The sequence below is a fragment of the Adiantum capillus-veneris genome, chromosome 8 (assembly GCF_014529385.1).
Source record: "Adiantum capillus-veneris isolate H3 chromosome 8, ASM1452938v2, whole genome shotgun sequence".
NCBI classification, from domain to species: Eukaryota; Viridiplantae; Streptophyta; class Polypodiopsida; order Polypodiales; family Pteridaceae; genus Adiantum; species Adiantum capillus-veneris.
Window position 1 is genome coordinate 52,269,748 of NC_140938.1, and position 18,293 is coordinate 52,288,040.

An 18,293-nucleotide genomic window follows, 5' to 3' on the forward strand; every position below is an offset into this window, starting at 1 on the left:
TTTTGTAGAACCGGTATGCTTGGAGGGTGAAGATACCTCAAGTAAACTTCCAATAGCTCTGTTCGCTCTTTTGTAGGACCGGTATGCTTTGGAGGGCGAAGATACCTCAAGTAAACTTTCAATAGCTTTGTCTGCTCTTTTGTAGGACCGGTATGCTTTCAGAAAAGCACACGCCTGATGCTCTGATACCACTGTCACAAGGCGGGCACCACGTGCCAATAGAAAAGAACAGAGTGAACAGACTTTTAGCACTTCAATAACAATTGAATTGAAAGAGAGAGACGACACGCGACACGGAGTGGCAGAATTCCATCTCAGAGAGTATTGGCCCCAAACCTTGGCGCCCCTTTCGGTATTTCTTTATATTGCATCAACACAGTACAAGCTTACCGGTACTCCAGACTCTACACCTTCTCCAGGAAGCATGCCAGAGAAGGGGCCCTTAGCATATATTTAAAGGCCCAAGGCCCCAAAAGCAATTTACAGTAAAAAGCCTTCAAACTCAAAGCATCTAGTCCAAAAACAAAGCCAGAAAGCTGGCAGCGTAATTTACGAAAATCCGTACAGCTTGCCACGTCATGAGCCAGCGCAAAACACGGAAATCCGTACAGCCTACCACGTCATCATGTCAACACAATTTTTGGAAACCTGCCACGTCATCAGTTTGTGTGTGTGTGTGTGTAGGTCTTGCTTTATTTTAATCCTTTATGTCACTTGGGGCCCCATCGGACGGGGTCCCCATAAGTTGGTAGGACTTCTTCTTCTGCTACTTGCTCTTCTTAGGGTTTAGGCCCCTCGGCCAGCATCTGCAAGTTGGCTCCATTCTTTAGGCTTTGACACGTCAGCAGTTTGTTAGAGTGAAAGATATGCATTATTAATATGCAACAACCGCTTGCGGGGAAGCGGAGAATTTGCAGCCAATGCCTCAAAATGGACCAAGAGCCAAGAGGAAAATGATCAGATAAGATGAAGGAACGATCAATCCTCATATCACATGCAAACATGTCATATTACAAAGTGCCCAACACATACCAACGATCTAATCGAGCCATATATCTAGAGTGAGCATCACGAGTGAAAGTATAACCCCGCTCTGAAGGGTGGGTAAAGGCCCACAAATCCAAAGCATTGGTATTACTGACTATAGCATCCCAAGAAGAACGCCCAGCACTCAACATATGCGAATGACCAGATGTATTGTCCGTGTTTGCAGGTGTATTATTAAAAAGCCCACACCAAAAAGCATGTGAACGCCAGGGATATTTGACTAACTCTTTCCAAAGGTGACTTCTTTGTGCCGAGGCAGTATAAGCATAAACACCAAGAATGTTTCCTTGTACCAGACATTGAACAACCATCCAACGCCCCCTCGGGTCATTGGGGCTAAAACCGGCTGCAATTCATGTCGCATAATCATTAAAACCCCCAAAAAAGATCTAGTACCAGCATAAGCAATCCAAACTCTCGCATAAAACGAAGATTGACCAGTGAATGAACTCGTACTGATTATGCTCCTGTAATATTACTATATCTACTTTATGTGTATGTACATAATGCCATATTAGCTTCCACTTATCGTGGTTGCACAAACCCGCGCACATTACACGTAAGACATCTAAGAGGAGAATGCATCTGTATAGTATTTACAAGAGAATCACAGGGCCCACTCATCAGGAAGAGTTGCCCATAGGCACATCTGCCTCCATACTAACAATCAACAAAGCAGACTCCCTGCGTGCCTCGAGGGTGAATTTTAGGCACAGGCATGCATGCATGGGTGTATCCGCTTAAGGCAAAGTCCGAAGTTTTTATGTGCTTCAAGCACAGATGTGGAACCAAGCAGAGCATATTTATATGAGTGAACCACTCTATCCCACGCTTCAACCAACGACTTATGATCATGCATGGGTGTATCCGCTTAAGGCGAAGTCCGAAGTTTTTATGGCACAGGCAGGCATGCATGGGTGTATCGGCTTAAGGCAAAGTTGGAAGTTTTTACGTGCTTCAAGCACAGATATGGAACCAAGCAGAGCATCTTTATATGAGTGAACCACTCTATCCCATGCTTCAGCCAACGACTTATGATCATGAGATATGGATGCGAAAGTTGCACCACTTCTCCTATCCGAAGGAGGTACATAATTTCTAGAGACAGGTGAAACACGAGGCTTAGCAGTCTTCTTTGGAGTTTGCCAACCATCAGCGGAATCTCCCAATTTGGCTTTACCTTTTGTATCAACCTTTGCACTAAGATGCACATTAGCCAAATTCTTGCTTTTATCTTTATCTTGTTGGGCATGCATGTTTCCATTAGAATCCCCCAACTTTGTCTTCATAGACAAAGAGGAGGGAGAGGCAGTATGAGTTCCAGATGTAAGAACAACAGAAAGTGGCAATTTCAACAAATGTTCTTGACATTCAGATTGCATATGGCCAAATTTACCACAGGTAAAACATCAACAGTGATTCTTGAAGGCGTCGGTTGATCCGTATCCCACAACACACAAAATCAATTGGAATTAGTATCCAAGTTTGGGGGACATATCACTTTACCCAACTGAGCAGCTAAGAGAGGCAAGAAATGCTTCCAAGTCTGTGGAAATTCAACTATTTCCACCCAAACTTGACACGTATGTCTTATCAAACTCTGATAGTCTTTAGTAAGCGCCTATGGCAATACATGTGTCATTTGCATATTGAAGAACAATGGCGACATTTCCAATAGTTGCATACGAGCATCCATGTCCGCCAACAACACCTCATAACAGCCACGGGCACCAAAATATATCCCTCGAACTGCTTGTCTTTTCAACAAAAAGTCAACCCATTGACCCACGTCTTGCGTCGAGGGCATCTTGCTAGGGAAAAACAAAATAACCGCATTCAACGCATATTACGCAACTAGATCCATAGGCTGCTAAACCGGAATAACCACTTCAGATTGGTGACCCTCCCAGGCATTTCGGGCATCCAAAAAATCCTCCGACAGACACTCTTTGATGATGTTTGCAGCATCCATTGAGGAGAGATCGACCTGTTTCCTACGCTTGTATAAAGCTTCTTCTACCATCATTAACCAACCAGCACCTTCTGCCTCTGCTAGTCTACTGCTTGAAGGACACTAGCCGAGTACTCACTTCTTTTTTTTTGTTTTATCAAATTTTATCACTGTGCAAAAACCACATACAATCTGTCCTTGCTTCAACAGAAGACTCTACAGAAACCTGCACTGAGAAATCTTGGAGAGAACCTACTGATAAACACAAGGTATCGAAAAAGAGATTTCAGACACTGAACAAAGCACTGCCAAAAGAAAGCCTGTCGAAAGATACAAGCTGGCGTTGATAGAAAGAGAGGACCTTCCACTGGCGAGTTGAACGCTGGACTGGCAGAGGCTACTACTGGCTTCACACACCCCCATGCAATCTGGAACCAGTCCTGCTTTCATCTTGCATTTTCGTCCACGTTCCTTTGCTGCTTTCGAACCCTCAGGCTTGTCGTCATCTTTGTTGTTTTGTCCTTTCGGTGCCTTTTTACCGCACTTCGCGGAGATATGCCTAGTTTCCCCGCATCCAAAGCACTTCCCCTCTTTGATGTAGTTAGCCCTCTCTCGAAGAGTGAGCTTGGGTCGTGCATCCTTTTCTTTCTTTTCTTGGTTGCTCTTCTTCTTTCTACTTTCATTGTTCGAAGTCTGTTCGGTCCTTTGCGTCATGATTTCATATGTGGGGTAGGTCAAACTGCGTGATTGAATGCAAAACCCCGTTTCGCATGACTCATCAATTCCTAAATAAAATCTGACTTTTTCTCTAAGCAGTGATCTCGATTCTCTGTAGGAAGTCCCAAGGTAAACCGCTCAATTTGTTCTTTGAATGAGATCTTCTTAAATGAAGAGGCTGGTAGAAAAGAGCTCCAGAATCTCTCGCAATATGCGTCCCCCGTTTCGCATGACTCATCTATTCCTAAATAAAATCTGACTTTTTCTCTAAGCAGTGATCTCGATTCTCTGTAGGAAGTCCCAAGGTAAACCGCTCAATCTGTTCTTTGAATGAGATCTTCTTAAATGAAGAGGCTGGTAGAAAAGAGCTCCAGAATCTCTCGCAATATGCGTCCAATGAATCTTTCTTTGTCATCTGAAGATGGTTCCAAGTAGTTTGTATGTCATGTTCGTACTTTCGAGTCAACTAGGAAGTAATAAAAAGCCTTTCAAATTTCAGCCATTTAAGTGGCGCTTTCTTGTTCAATAGAATCGTGGACCACCAAGTTCGAGCATTTCCCTTGAAGTAAGAGGCAGCCCTACGAATCTTGAAGTGCTATGAGTAATGTCCTCTAGAGAAAGCTATGTCAAACTGTTGTATGAAGGCCAAAGCCTTCGAAGCATCTCGAAATTTAGAAAACGTGTCAAATTTAATTGACTGTCCACCTTCTTTAAACTCTCGGACTTTCTTGCTTTTATCTTCCAGAAAGTCATACTGGTTGGCTTTGTAAAAATTCTTCTTCCTTGCATAAAATCTGTTGTCATCGGAGTCCGAACTATCCGAAGACGAGTCCAGTTTTCTCTACCAGAAACTGGGCGAGATCTAGGCTTCTTTGCCTTTTTCTTGCCCTTTCCGCGGCTTTGCTTTTTGCTTCGCTTTTTCCCTTTCTTGTCTTCTTCGCTCGAGTCAAAAGAGCTGGAAGAACTGTTAGAAGAAGAAGAAGAAGAAGAACTGAATACTCCTTCAAATCTGACATGCTTTTTTTGCTTTCTTGCCGAGGCAAAAGCAGATTGAGGACCCAAATAACCCGAGAAGTGAGTTCCTTTCTTTTGCTTTTTGTCGTGCTTTTCAACTTTGTTCTGCGCGTCAAAAGGCTGAGAAATCAGTGTATCAACCACCTCTTCTAATTCTTGCTCAGTAAACATCCTTGGAGTAGGAGGTTTCTTGAGTGCCGGTTTGAGGGGTGTTTCTATGGTTTGCCGCCATTGTGCGTGCACCTCGTGGAAGGAGGTTTGGGTCATAAATTTTGCAAATTTCGGGTCCTTCGCAAAATTTAACATCATCTTTGCTGCATCGTCAATCAATCATCGACGATCCATCTCTTCAAGCTCCGCTTGAGTAGGCAGAGGCGGGCCGTACTCGCGTGAATCTTCTTCGTGATCTCTTCTCGCATCTCCGATGCAGAGCAAGTCGATTGATCTCTGTCTGAATCCAAAAGTGCTGCTTAAAAAGGATCGGATTTCCCGGTAGAAGAGAAATCGGCCGCACTCTGATACCACTGTAACAAACTTGGACACTCCAAGTCAAGATTCTACCGCGACACGACAGGAATTTCACTTCAAAACAATTCACAGTTCACAATTGATTCGACACGGCCCGGCGGAATTCTGTGCCTAGAGATATTAGCCCCAAAGATTGGCGCCCCTTTCGGTATTTCTTTTTGGATTAATCTGTTGCACAAAGTACACGGAGTGGTTGGATCTCACTCTTAGGCTTTGTGTCCAAATGCTCTGAGAAGTGGGAGCCCAAGCCACACTTATAAAGAGTTACAAGGGATGCCAAAAGCATAGCCCCAAAAGCTGCCCCAAAAATAAGCTTACAAATTAAAGCAACTTTAAAAATAAAGCCCCTTTCTCTTTCTCAAGCTTGCGTAGAATAAAGCAAGCCCAAAAGCTGCCGTACGCTGTTGCTTTTTGTACGTTGCCTGCCACGTGGTTGTCCGTAATTTCCGCCGCAATTTGTGGGTGTTGACTGTACAACAGTGCCACATCATCATTTCATCTTGTTTTCCCAGGGACTATCCATGCCAAACGGGAAGGTGTGTGTGTACACGGGCTGCCATGTGATTGGGTTGTGACAGCATGGACAAATCATCACTATTTGCGCTATATTTGTGATCAGGGTGATCTTAGAGGCCAGAAGGCTAGATCGCTTGAACTTATGCAAGAGTTTGACTTTGAGATTCGTTGTAGGAAACGATCCAGCAACTTGATTGCTGACGCACTCGAGCGAGTTTCTGAGGTTAATGTCTTGTCTATGGCTGAAATCTTGACGGATTTCTCTCTCTCCCTGAGGGCTATGTCGTTCCGATAACCATTTTGGCAAGATATGGAACGAGGTTGAGGTAGGGTGTGACTCGCATACAGGTTTGGGTGATCCGGAGACCCAAGTGAGTCGTGCTGGAGAGATGAGACAGAAACAATATTCCATTAAAAAGCTGGACTATTATTTAGAAATAAAAAAGTTATGTGTGCTAGAAATCGATAAGGTTCGATAACGGATTTTGTTCGAATGCGCACCTAGGCATCCAAGAACTTTAGCATTGGCCAAGGATGCGCTCTTGCATAGAGAGCTATGTGAAGAGATGCATTCAGTGTTGGGTCAACAAGGCGGAGCGCCGTAGGAAAGCTAGCCCGCTGCATCCATGGAAAATCTCTGATGCCAAGTGGCAGAGTATTTCTACAGATTTTATTGTTTGTTTGCTAAATACTAGTCGTGGCAATGATGCCATTTGGGTTGTGGTCCATTGACTTACGAAAATGGCAAAATTTATACCAATGAAGTCGACAGTAGAAAGCTATGAGTTGGTAGTTTTATTTGTTGACCAACTTTACAAGCTATATGGTTTGCTAGAGGAGATGGTCAATGATCGAGATATCAAGTTCACTGGGCGATTTTGGCCAGATGTGTTTGCTCACCTTCGAACGAAGTTGAGTATGTCGTTCTCTGATCATCTCGAGTCCGATGGACAAATTGAGAGGATGAATCAAACGTTGGAGGACATGTTGAGAGCTTATGTCTCTCATATGCAATTTGATTGAGAACGGTACCTTCCACAATTAGAGTTTGCTATAATAGTAGCAAGCATTATGCTACTGGATTTAGCCCATTCATGTTGATGTATGGATTTCTGCCTAAATCCCCTATTGCTATTGGCTTAGAGAAAGTCAAGGATCGCCAAGCTCGTGATTTCTTGTATGATATGCAAGAAATGCTCAAATTGGCTAAGGATATGATTAGTGATGGAGATATCAAGTTCACTGGGCGATTTTGGCGAGATGTGTTTGCTCACCTTCGAGCAAAGTTGAGTATGTCGTCCTCGATCATCTCGAGTCCGACGGACAAATTGAGAGGATGGATCAAACGTTGGAGGACATGTTGAGAGCTTATGTTTCTCACATGCAATTTGATTGGAAACAGTACCTTCCACAATTAGAGTTTTCTATAATAGTAGCAAGCATTATGCTATTGGATTTAGCCCATTCATGTTGATGTATGGATTTATGCCTAAATCCCCTATTGCTATTGGCTTAGAGAAAGTCAAAGATCGCCAAGCTCCCGATTTCTTGTATGATATGCAAGAAATGCTCGAACTGGCTAAGGATAGTATAAGGACAGCTCATGATCGAGTTACTACTTACATTAATCAAAGGAGATCTCCAAGGACCCTAAATGTGGGACAATGGGTCTATCTGAAGATACCCAAGATTTCCAAGACCATGCAAACTGGAAAGCATTATAAGCTTTCAACTAGATTTTGTTGTCCATTCTTGATCACAAAGAAAATTGGCCAAGTTGCCTATAAATTGGCTCTTTCTTCGGATGTTAGTGTACATCCAGTGTTACATTCAGCCGCCTTAAAGAAAACTAGGTGAAGTTGACATTGTTGTGCCTATCGAGGAAAATGTATGGGAAGATATTCCTCGAGAACGAGAGGCCGTTTTAGATCACCGTACCCGTCATTCGTGTCGATGTGCTTATGATGGGTACTTGATCAAATGGAAGGGTCAATATGAAAAGTTTGCTACTTGGGAATCAATTAGAGCTTTGAAAGCTCAGTATCCCCACTTCATTGATGATGACATCAATGGTTCTTAAGGGGGAAAGTATGCTGGAGAAGGGATCTAGTCTATGACACTGTTGGGATGGGTGTCCAATGTCCCGGTGGATGTAGTGTGAACTCTACCAGTGTGGCTAGTTACTTTTATAAAAGGAGGCCAAGGCTTCATTTGTAGTTATCGACCCCAATTGATAGTACATCTTGACGCACAGAGGGTCCCCAAACCGGAACCTCATAGAGTATAGTTGAAGCTACCAAGGTATCATAAAGCATAGCTGAAGCCACACACACACACACACACACACACACACACACACACACACAGAGAGAGAGAGAGAGAGAGAGAGAGAGAGAGAGAGAGAGAGAGAGAGAGAGAGAGAGAGAGAGAGAGATTCATTATTGTCCTTGGACTTCAAATATGACCTATGGACGTTCCCCAAGACTTAATCTACATGCTCGTCTTGTTAGATACCCACCAAACTGTAACGTGTGTACAAACTAGTTATGCAAGAGGGCTCCAGAATTGGAAATTCCTATCCAATAAACTTCTCCGGGGCCGCTTAATATAGATTCGTAGATTCGCAAGTTTTTCCCTTAAAACTGTGTCCCGGGGGGTTGGGGGTTCCCCCTTTGGATGCGTGGTAAAACTGCAGATATGGGCCTCAAGATTGCGGAAAACTCTGCCAGCTATGCGGTTGCTGGGATAATGGGCTATACAAGGTCCATGAGACATTCATATTAAATAGCCGGGCATGGGGCCATATGTGCAGCAAACTCCTGCCACAGGGTACTCATAAATGAGGTTAATGTAGATCTATGGCCTTAGATACATAGAAGTTTTTAAAGTTTTGAAGTTTTCGCATTTGTGTGTGATTGACAGTTCGCAAATTTTTGAAGTTTTGTCATCATTTGTGTGATTGACAGGATTGCTTTCAATGGGAACAGCCAAAGGGTCACCATTTTCTACTTCAGGAATACTAAGTCATGGGTAATGGATCACTACCTTCTGATGTCATTCTCTGAGGCTTCTTATCTCTCAATTTAGTTTGCTTTTTGATCACGTAAACCTTAACTTACATGCTCTTATAAGCAGCTGGACGATTGATACGAAATACTATACGGCTGATTTGTGCATTTCAACTGCATCTTTAATAGACATGGAGGCTAGAGAAAATGCTGAAGCTTATGCATTATCAAATCAATGCCAAGCTCTCATCTTGATTTTTGACCTGAGCAATGTAAGCGTTTCATCTGATCTGAATTCTTATGTTTGCTTAATGTTAATTTGTTGGAGTGTCAGAGTATATCGTCTCTTTTTTTGAAAATATTTATTTTTAGCATCTTCTATGTCTCGTAATCTGTTTATTGTTCATGTATGTTTCATCTTTTGAGTCGGGGCGTTGTGAAACCTCACCTTGTTATCTATATCAGGTGGCTGAACTTGTTGGAGGGCCCCACCCCTTTCAAAGTTTCTGGTGGCTTCGTTGTTTTTTTTCCGAGAAAAAGATCCTTCTATTAGTTACTGAAACTGCCCATAGGGCTACAACCACCTCTTCAAGAGAGGGCTACAACAACCATGGTGGGAGACTCTCCCAATGAAAAAACCAGCATATGTACAATGGGGCTAAATCAAGAAATGGGGGGAGGGAAAAGCCACACAGGTGGTCGGTAGTGCCATCGGAGTACACCCTGGACCATGATGTAGAAAGGCCCAGGACGCCAGAGTGGTAGGAAAGCCTCTCTGCGCTCCCGCATGCGGTCGGAGCTGCCCTGTAGTCCCTCAAGCTGTCCTCTGAGAGCGTGGATCAGCTCTAGCCAAAAATCGCGTACAGTCTCTGCTGGTGGCACAGGGCGAGCCTCAAAGATGCGGAAACAACGGGCCCGCCAGATGAACCAAAGTGTCAAGCCACTGATGAGCTCCCAACACTCCGTGAGGGTGCACCAAGCCGCTGCTCCCAACACTCCGTGAGGGTGGGCCCGTGAGGGTGGACCAAGCCGTTGCTCCCCAAGTGTACTGTCGAGCTGTGGAGAGAGTAGGCATCAGCCGAAGAACTCGTAGCCACACCTGCTGGGCCGAGGGACAATCCCAAAGACAATGACGCTGACTCTCCACAAGATGGTCACAAGCTGCACATGCGGCCGAGAGACCACTGTGCACTAGCCAGCTCCCAATTGCTGTAGCTCTATGTGCGACCAGCCACTGAAACAAGGTGACTCGCCTCGGCTGTCTGGAGTCCCACAACCTCTCCCAAAATGCTGTCAAGAACTCAGTCGTGAGACCCTCCTCCTGCCAATGAGGTGCTGCAGCGGGGCGGGCCTCTCTCCGTGCTGCTAGTATATGACGTCCCAGACGAACAGTGTACTGAAAGAACGGGACTCCTGGATGGTCTGCAGAAGAGAAGGGATCCCTCCATAGCCACTCACTAGGATCCCACTGTACTCGTGCCAGTGGACAACACTCCCAAGCCCACAGCCTCCAGTGTCCAGTCTCAAGAGCTGCTGGGTCAGGATCTATGACACAAGTCCTCCCACAAATGCCCACTACTCGGATCCTCTGAAAACAGCACTCTGCCACCTGCGGGGCCTCTACTGCAACTCGCTGAAGGCGTCCCCCACCCTGGAGCTCGAAGAAAAGGGATGGAACAGTCTTTGAGCAGGCCCTGACTGAGATGAGAACCTCCAATCGTGTGAAGGCTCCCTTCCACCGGGGTGCTACTGGCTCGAGAGGCGTGAGCCACTTAGCTGGAACTGACTCTGAGATTGTTGGCACATGCTCTGCACCCCTCTCATGCCCTGTAGCTGGAGACCCTGCACCTCCTCTGACAAACCTGTGAACTCTAGCCAGTCACCTAAAGAGCGCGCTGGACCCGTTGCCATGGGACCCCAGGAAACATGAGGCCGACTACCAACCAAGTGGCCTCTCTGAGTGCTAACCATGGGGTTCCAGACGAGGGGTTGCCGTAGGCGCTCCTCCGTGCACGTAGGCTGTCTCTGATCCAGGCCACGCCGTAAGAGCTCCCAAGATCGAAGCAAGCTCACAGCAAAGCGGTCCTCGAGTCTCCTGCTCAAACCAACTCTGCGCATCTCTGTAAAGATCCATCTGGTCGAAGGTTGCCAAGGGCCTCCTGCCTGAGGCACCCTAGCACGAAGCCGCTGTAGCAAGAACTCCTTCCAGGGCTCCTCACCTGGAAGAAGTCCTCTGATGTTGAACTTCCCAAGGAGGGCTCTGCTCTGCTATGCTGGATCAATGATCCCAAGTCCTCCCTGTGAACAAGGAAGAGTGATGACCTGCCAAGCCACTTTGGCTCGGGCTATCTGAGTGTCACGTCTTGACCAAAGGAAGTTCCTGATTAGCCTCTCTACCTGGCTCATACAAGAACTCGAGAAGATCCAGCAAGAAGTGATGTACCACATAGTCGCCAACAACACCTGGTTGGCAACTACTAATCTGCCAGCCAAAGAAAGTCGTGCTGAGCTCCAATGTAACAACTTTCTCCTGATAGACAGGAGAAGGGGAGCAATCTGCGGCTTGGGAGACAAGTCCAAACCCACCTGACAACCCAAGTACCGAACTGCAGTCCCTGGGGGAATCCACCTAAAACCCTCTCCTGGCATCCAATCGGGCACAGGAGCACTACCAACCGAGAAAGCCACTGTCTTTCTCCAGTTGATCAGTGCGCCCGATGCACAACAGGTCTCCAGAGCTTGCTCACACCTGTGAAGGTGGGCCTCCTTGCCATCTAAGTACAAGGCTGAGTCGTCGGCAAACTCAGCGTCCAATAGCTCATCTCCCCGAATAGGGAGTGCTAAGCCTCGTAGACCAACCTGTTGCGACACCAAAAACCTGCTCATCGCCTCCGCATAGAACAGAAAGAGGAAGGGAGAAAGAGGACAGCCCTGTCTGACCGAGCGTGTAAGCATGAAGCGATCACCTCTACCTCCTGCCAAGAGTACCTGACTATGAGCCTGTCTGTACAGAGCTGACACCCCTTTGATCCAAGCATCTGAGAAGCCCATCCTGCATAGAGTGCCCTCTAGAAAGTCCCAGTCAACTCTGTCGTATGCCTTCTCAAAATCGAGAAGAAGGATCACGAGGTCCTCACCACGGAGCCGTGCTAGGGCAGAAGCCTCCCAAAAAGTAAAGATGTTGTCAAGGGTACTGCGTTCCTTGACAAAACCTGTCTGAGTCCCATGTATAAGGCTCTCTAGAAGTGGTTGAATCCTCAAACTCAGAGCCTTGGCAAGAATTCTGTAGGCTGAGTTGAGGATGGTGATGGGGCGCCACTATCGAATCTCATCCAAGGAGCCACCCTCCTTGGGAATGAGGTAGATCAGGCCCTCACTCATGCTGTCAAGCATCACTCCTGTGTGCAAAATGTACTGAAAATCACTACAGAGATCTGGGCTAAGCAGGTCCAAGTACTCCAAGAAAAAACTGGGAGTCAACCCATCCTCACCTGGACAACTACCACGGGGGAGGGCCCTAAGAGCTGTGTGCAGCTCCTCAAGCTGAAGTGGCAGCTCAAGCCTCTGACGCATCTCCTCAGTCACAACACAAGGCATCTGTGCCCAAACCTGCTGCCTGCATGCATCCCGACGCTCTGACTGGGACTTTGTAGACAGTAACTCGCGGTAAAAGTCAGTAGCAACTGCACGCATATCCTCGGGCTCAGAAGCAACTGACCCGTCTGGCCTCCTCAACTGACTGACCTTGGCATGCGAGTGCCGAGGTCCCACTGCCTCAAAGAAAGCACCAGTCACTCTGTCGCCCACCTGGGTCCACTAAGATGCTTGTCGGTGAAAAGCAAACTCATGTCGCCTCTCCTCTGTGCTAGCAAGCTCTTGTCGAGTCTGCTGTAACCGCTCCTCCAAGCAAGGACTGTCTGGATGCTGCTCCTGCATCCTCTGTAACGAAGCAATGCCCCGTCTGAGACGCTGCTTCTTCTCTCTTGCTGCAGCCCGGCGAGCCAGAGACTCCCGGAGAAAAAAGCGGCTAATCTGGGCTAGGCGTGAGGCCACTCTGTCAGCAGGAGAATCCTGCCTGTCCATGCTCTCTGTCCAGAGAGCCTCTACCCGCTCTCTGAGTGCTGAGTCCAACAAGACCCTCTCTGGGATGCGAAGCATCGTGCTCCCACTCCTCTACCTGTCTGCCACTGTGAGGATCACTGGTGCATGGTCCGAGAAGGAGGTCCTTGCCAGAATGCCCACTGCCCACTATCCCTCCCAAGTCACTAGTGTAGAAGCGATCTATCCGCGATAGATTCACTCCTCCCACTCTGCGGTCCGACCAAGAGAAGGCAAGGCTGTCTGGGGGCCTCACAAAACCAGAGTGCTGCCAAACATCCGAAACCCTCAGAGTCATACAACACCTCTCCCAAGCTGCCAGCTCAACTCCATGCACTGTAGCATGGCTACCACCAATCCTGTCAGAAGGGTCCTCCAACATGTTGAAGTCCCCTCCTATGCACCAGTGTTCTGCCTGCGGCAGAGACTCAACTATCTGAGACCAAAACTCTGCACGAGCACTCGCCACATTGGGCGCATAGATGTTCAGGAAACCCACTAGGCCACCCTGAACCTGCATAGTAATCCACTGAGCCCTGCCTGTCACAATAATCCCTCTGCCCACAATGGCCTGCTGTGCAAAGAGTCCACAGTAGTCATACATACCCCACCCTGGATGCCTCCAGGTCCAAAAGCAACTGACCAAAAAGTATCATATCGTCCATGCAAGAGCTGACCACAACGTCTAATGCGGCTCTCACACAGATGGTGCTCCTGAAGCATAAGGAGACCAATCTCTCCTCTCACAAGGAAGCGCTGAAGCTCCTGACGCAGTCGGCCCCGCCGACGCTGAAACTGGGGCCCACCTAGTCCCTGCACGTTCCATGAGACGATCCTCATGGGGAGCGAGAGAACAGATGCTGCCGCAGCAGCTAGACGGGCTATCTTCGAGGCTGGCTTGGATGGGGAGTAATCCGCATCCGAGCGTCCTCTAGATAGGCGTGACTGCAACGGGTGCCTGGCCCAAGCCCAAGCAGAGCGAGCCGTACGTAAAGCAACCTCCTCTGTCCAAGAGTCCTCATGAATGTATACATAGCATGGCAAGCACTGTGTATCGGCAAAGAAGTAAACTACAATGTGTCTACATCATAGTTACCGGGGAACGCGTTTCATAGGCCTTGGAATGCCGGAACGCCGTTCCCTACCCCTCTGCCAAGCCGGAATGTCCCGGAACGTTTTTCCGTTCCGGGTGACCACTTGATACCGGAACGGCTCCAGAACGGAGCGGAACGGTCCGGAACGGCCTCGGAACGGCTCGAAACGGCCAAGTCTCAAAAATGGGGAGAAATAGGCATTTTTTTGCAAATTTGTAGTGAACATTAGGTGTTTTTTTAAGTGTGCAAGGACTCAAAAATTAAAATGCACCCCCTCACACCCATTCCCTTCTCAAGCATTATTTGGGTGTTCTTTATGCCTCCCGTTCCGCACCGTTCCCGTTCCGGACCCCTGGCCGTTCCCCCGTTCTGCGAGGGTACCCGTCGCCGTTCCCGTTTCGCGTTCCGAGTAACTCTGGTCTACATCTTGGTGAGTCTGGAGGTGTCACTGCAAACTTGGCCAATGGCCACAAAGTCTGGAGCATGTCGGTAACTCCTAGTTCTCCCATGTGGTGAGAGAACTCTAGGACCTGTGTGTGCAACCATCCCAACACTGAGTCGAGAGTCCACTCTTTCTGGTCCTTGCCGCAAAGGGGGAAGGAGAAGCCAATTGATGAGTCCAAGGCCTCTGTCCCCCTAGCAGCAAGGAACAGAAACATGGACCCTGAAGCAGGCTGCCTCATGGTCTGGTGAGGGGTCGCCGAGAAAACGAGTGACGTCGTAGTCGAAGAAGTCCCATCGGTGCCGGATGTCAATGCTCGTCAGACCACGAGGGATAGCTGCAAGGGAAGATGTCTGTACCTGCAAAGGGGGTCGCAAGAAAAGCTGTCCCTCTCTTGCTAAGCAACTCGTGGCAAAGGCGTTGCCAAGAGATCTCCTAGCCGTCGGAGAAGGCCCTGCCCCCTGGGTCGACTGTGGAACTGAAGCAGGAGGGGGGGGGAGAAGGAGCTGGGGGGAGCGGTGGAGAAGAGGGGCGGGAGGGAGCGGCAGAGGTATAGGGGCGGGGGGGAGAGGCGGCGGGAGCAGGAGGCGGGGGGGCGGATGAGGAAGAGGGGGGGAACTCTGTGGGGGGAGGAGGGGCTGTCGAGGGTGAAGTTGGGGTGGGGGCTGGAGCAGGGACCTCATCCTGCTCAAGAGGACCAAATCAGTTTCACGTGGGAATCCACTACTGCTGAGTAGGTGCTTGAGGACCACTCTGAGTGCCAGGCTGACGCTGTGGCCCCTGTCGTCGTCTACCACGGGCCTGTTGCCATCCCTCCTCCGCTGGAGCCTCAGGCTCAGAGGGTGGCTCTGCATGTGTGCGCTGTGTCTTTGTCTGTGTTTGCTGGCCAACCCTTGCAGGCTGGGGCTGAGGCTGGGGTGTAGGTCGAGGCCTCCTCTGTGGATAGGCCTTCGCTAGATGGCCCATCTGTCAACAAATGAAGCACTGGTTCGGGAGGCCCGAATACTCCATACTCTGTCTAAACCAACCCCCACTCACCCGAGGCAGAAGAATAACCTTCGGGAGCGTGTGAGTGTCTTTGACCAAAACGCGAACTGAGGGAATGCCGGCCGCCTTGGCAGCTACTGAGGCTACCGTGCGAGGTGTCTCCAGGACAGGCCCAATGGCTGAGCCGATCTTGGACAAAAGTGGTAAGTACTCCCTCCGCAAACCCGGAAAGCAAACAAAGATGGGGATGTCTGCCTCCTCTACTAGAACATCCGAAGCAGGGTCGAAACCATGTCTCCACTATCGAAAGTGGGCACGTGCTGCTCGGATGGTCAGTCGACTCATGGCGATGACCTTGGACGCCATCTCGGAGGTCTCAAACTTGATCTGATAGTACCCTTGTCTGAGTATCTGTACGTCCAAGATCTTGCCCACCTCTGCGAGAAGGTGGGCCTGGAGAAGGTCACGCAGCTCTCCTTTGCTAGGTCGGGTACCGAGAATCTTGTAGATGACAGAAGTCGCCTGCAATCGCTCTACCTCTGCGGCAAGGCTCGCTTGCTCTATTGGCGAAAGAGCAAGTCGAATGGTGAGCTCAGCGGGGCGGACGAGGGGGCTTCGGACGAGTCCCTTTGAGGCGGAGCTGGAGCCTCCATGTGTCTACTGCTGTGGCGAAAAAACGGGCGGTGGAGAGAATCTACAGATGAGCGCCGAGCACTGCCTAAAAAGACAGTGCTGCACGAGCCAATATGCAGAAGGCTTCGGGGAAAAAAGGAAGGGGGGGGGAACAGTCGGGAAATGTGCGGGTGCACAAGCGGCAGCGAGCGGGGAGATGGGGGAGGGGGGGGGGGGGGGGGGATGGCAACTCGAAAGGGAGGCAGCGGGTGGCCTGTGGGGCAGCGCGAAAACAGGGGGGGCAGCGGGTGGGCTGTGTGGCAGCGTGCAGGGGCTGGCGGGGGCGGGGGGCAGCGCGGAGGGGGGGGGGGGGGGGGGGGGGGAGGAGAGCGATGGCGCAGCAAGGGGGGTCGAGCAGCAGTAGCGAGCGTGTCAGCAAAAGTCAAAACCCAATGTCCTTAAGCAAGCTGACGAAGAGGTGGCTTTGTTGTTTGAAAGTCATTTCTTTTTCAAGTTTTGAAGCCCAGGAGACAACTTAATCTGTTTCTCTTTGCAGTTTTCAACCTTTGACACAGTACGGGAGTGGGTTGCAACCTTGGATCTCCAGCGACTGGAGATATTGCTGTGCGTGGGGAACAAGGCCGATCGACTGCCAGATCATTTTGCACATAGGGAGTACCGCAAAAGGTTGCAGAAGCGCGGAGAATTCGGTAGTGATCCGCATCCAGAGTTCTGGGACTTCGGTATTCAACCAACAGATGGTAGCAGTCTTCTTGGAGAGAGAGAGGAATCTGCTGACCGGCTTAGAAGTCTTTGTGCGGATTGGTGCGCTGAACATGGAATTGAGTACCTAGAGGCATGTGCTCTGGACCGTGCATTCGATCAATGTAAGAGCTGCAGGCTTTTTTTGCTTGCATATTTTACACTCTCTAGCTGATTGCTAAAGATGTTTTTATTCCTGAAGCTAGGACCTTGAGCTATGACAGGTATATCTATTGATGGGGACTCCCAAGGTGTGAATCGGATTTTGGGTGCTCTTTCTGCGCACATGTGGCCTGGGCTGAGGCTGAAGGTGGAGAAAGGGCTTAATGACAATTTGGGTCTCTTAGATGATGAAGGTGCTGCTTTACTTCAGTAGTTTATATAGTAGAGCTCTGTTAGTGGCATATGATGGTTTTCTTGCTTCTTTCTCTTGTAGGCAGGGACACAGATGAGGAGTCTGAGATCTCGATTGACTATGAGCGCCTTTCCAATGGCTCTACAGAGCCTTGGGATGGTGATGAAGGACCATGGACCTTTTACGAGAGTGCACCTGTTTCATCTGGAGAGCAAGGAGCATCGGCAGGGTCCACGTCAACTAGCCAGCAGCCATTACAAGATGGGATAGAGTCGTCCTCGCAGCAAGAAGATGCATCATCACATAGAGAGGCAACTCCAATGTCTGATTCACTGAATTTTACGACAGAAATAGCTTCCGCACCACTGAATGGGGTGGTTGCAGAGCAGCACATGCCAATTTCATCATCAAATACGCCTGCTTCAAATGGTGGATGTGGAAATGGACATGCTGCTTCAAGTGAAGAGGACTCTGAAAGGGTCCATAGAAGCCACCAGGATGCAGAGGTGAAGGACTTTGAGCAGTTAATGATGGAAATGGCTCGTGTGCGCGAAAGTGCTCGCTTGATGTCGGATTCTCAGCGGAGAGAGATGGCAGCAAATTTAGCTCTACGGATGGCTTCCTTGTTTGATGAAGATGATGAGTAAGGTCAACTCTTTGCAATATCAAGATTTGAGCACGTGCCAGGACCATTGATGGTTGTCGTGAATTCGATGTAATAGCAAGGAGTAATGAGTTTGATGTGAAGAACTGGAATGGTAGCATCGATGCATTTTCTGTGCTGTGAAACTTGTGCTATATGGGTTGAAAGCATCGATTGCTATTAGAATTCGCCTTGTTTTCCTTGGAATCAGTTTCGGAGAAGCTTTTTTTTCAAGTCTAGACAAACATCTTAGTCTTATAGCCAGTTAGATTAGAAGAACAAAAAATGCCACTACAACTCTCTCTCTCCCCAAACGCAAACATAAGTGTGTCTTTGCAAGCACGCACACACAACTGCTTTTGGATGTTAGACTGCATATAATTCAGGGCCTTAGTGGATGCAATTGAGTAATTCAGCTGAATAGATTAATGGCTTCTCTCTCTCTCTCTCTCTCTCTCTCTCTCTCTCTCTCTCTCTCTCTCTCTCTCTCTCTGACCATCACTACACACATTCTTCCTC

At 48.5% G+C, this 18,293-nt stretch overlaps 1 protein-coding gene across 1 annotated transcript in view; it reads left to right on the forward strand.

The window, feature by feature from the left end:
* Positions 1 to 17,981, forward strand: part of LOC147452136 (GTP binding protein) — a 39,017-nt gene extending 21,036 nt beyond the window's left edge. The window contains exons 2-6 of the mRNA XM_086517936.1: positions 8,740 to 8,803; positions 8,909 to 9,053; positions 16,571 to 16,901; positions 17,001 to 17,132; positions 17,213 to 17,981. Coding sequence (XP_086374062.1) covers positions 8,740 to 8,803; positions 8,909 to 9,053; positions 16,571 to 16,901; positions 17,001 to 17,132; positions 17,213 to 17,778 — 1,238 coding nt within the window. The 3' untranslated portion in view covers positions 17,779 to 17,981. The remainder of the gene's footprint in view (positions 1 to 8,739; positions 8,804 to 8,908; positions 9,054 to 16,570; positions 16,902 to 17,000; positions 17,133 to 17,212) is intronic.
* Positions 17,982 to 18,293: the final 312 nt, after the last annotated feature.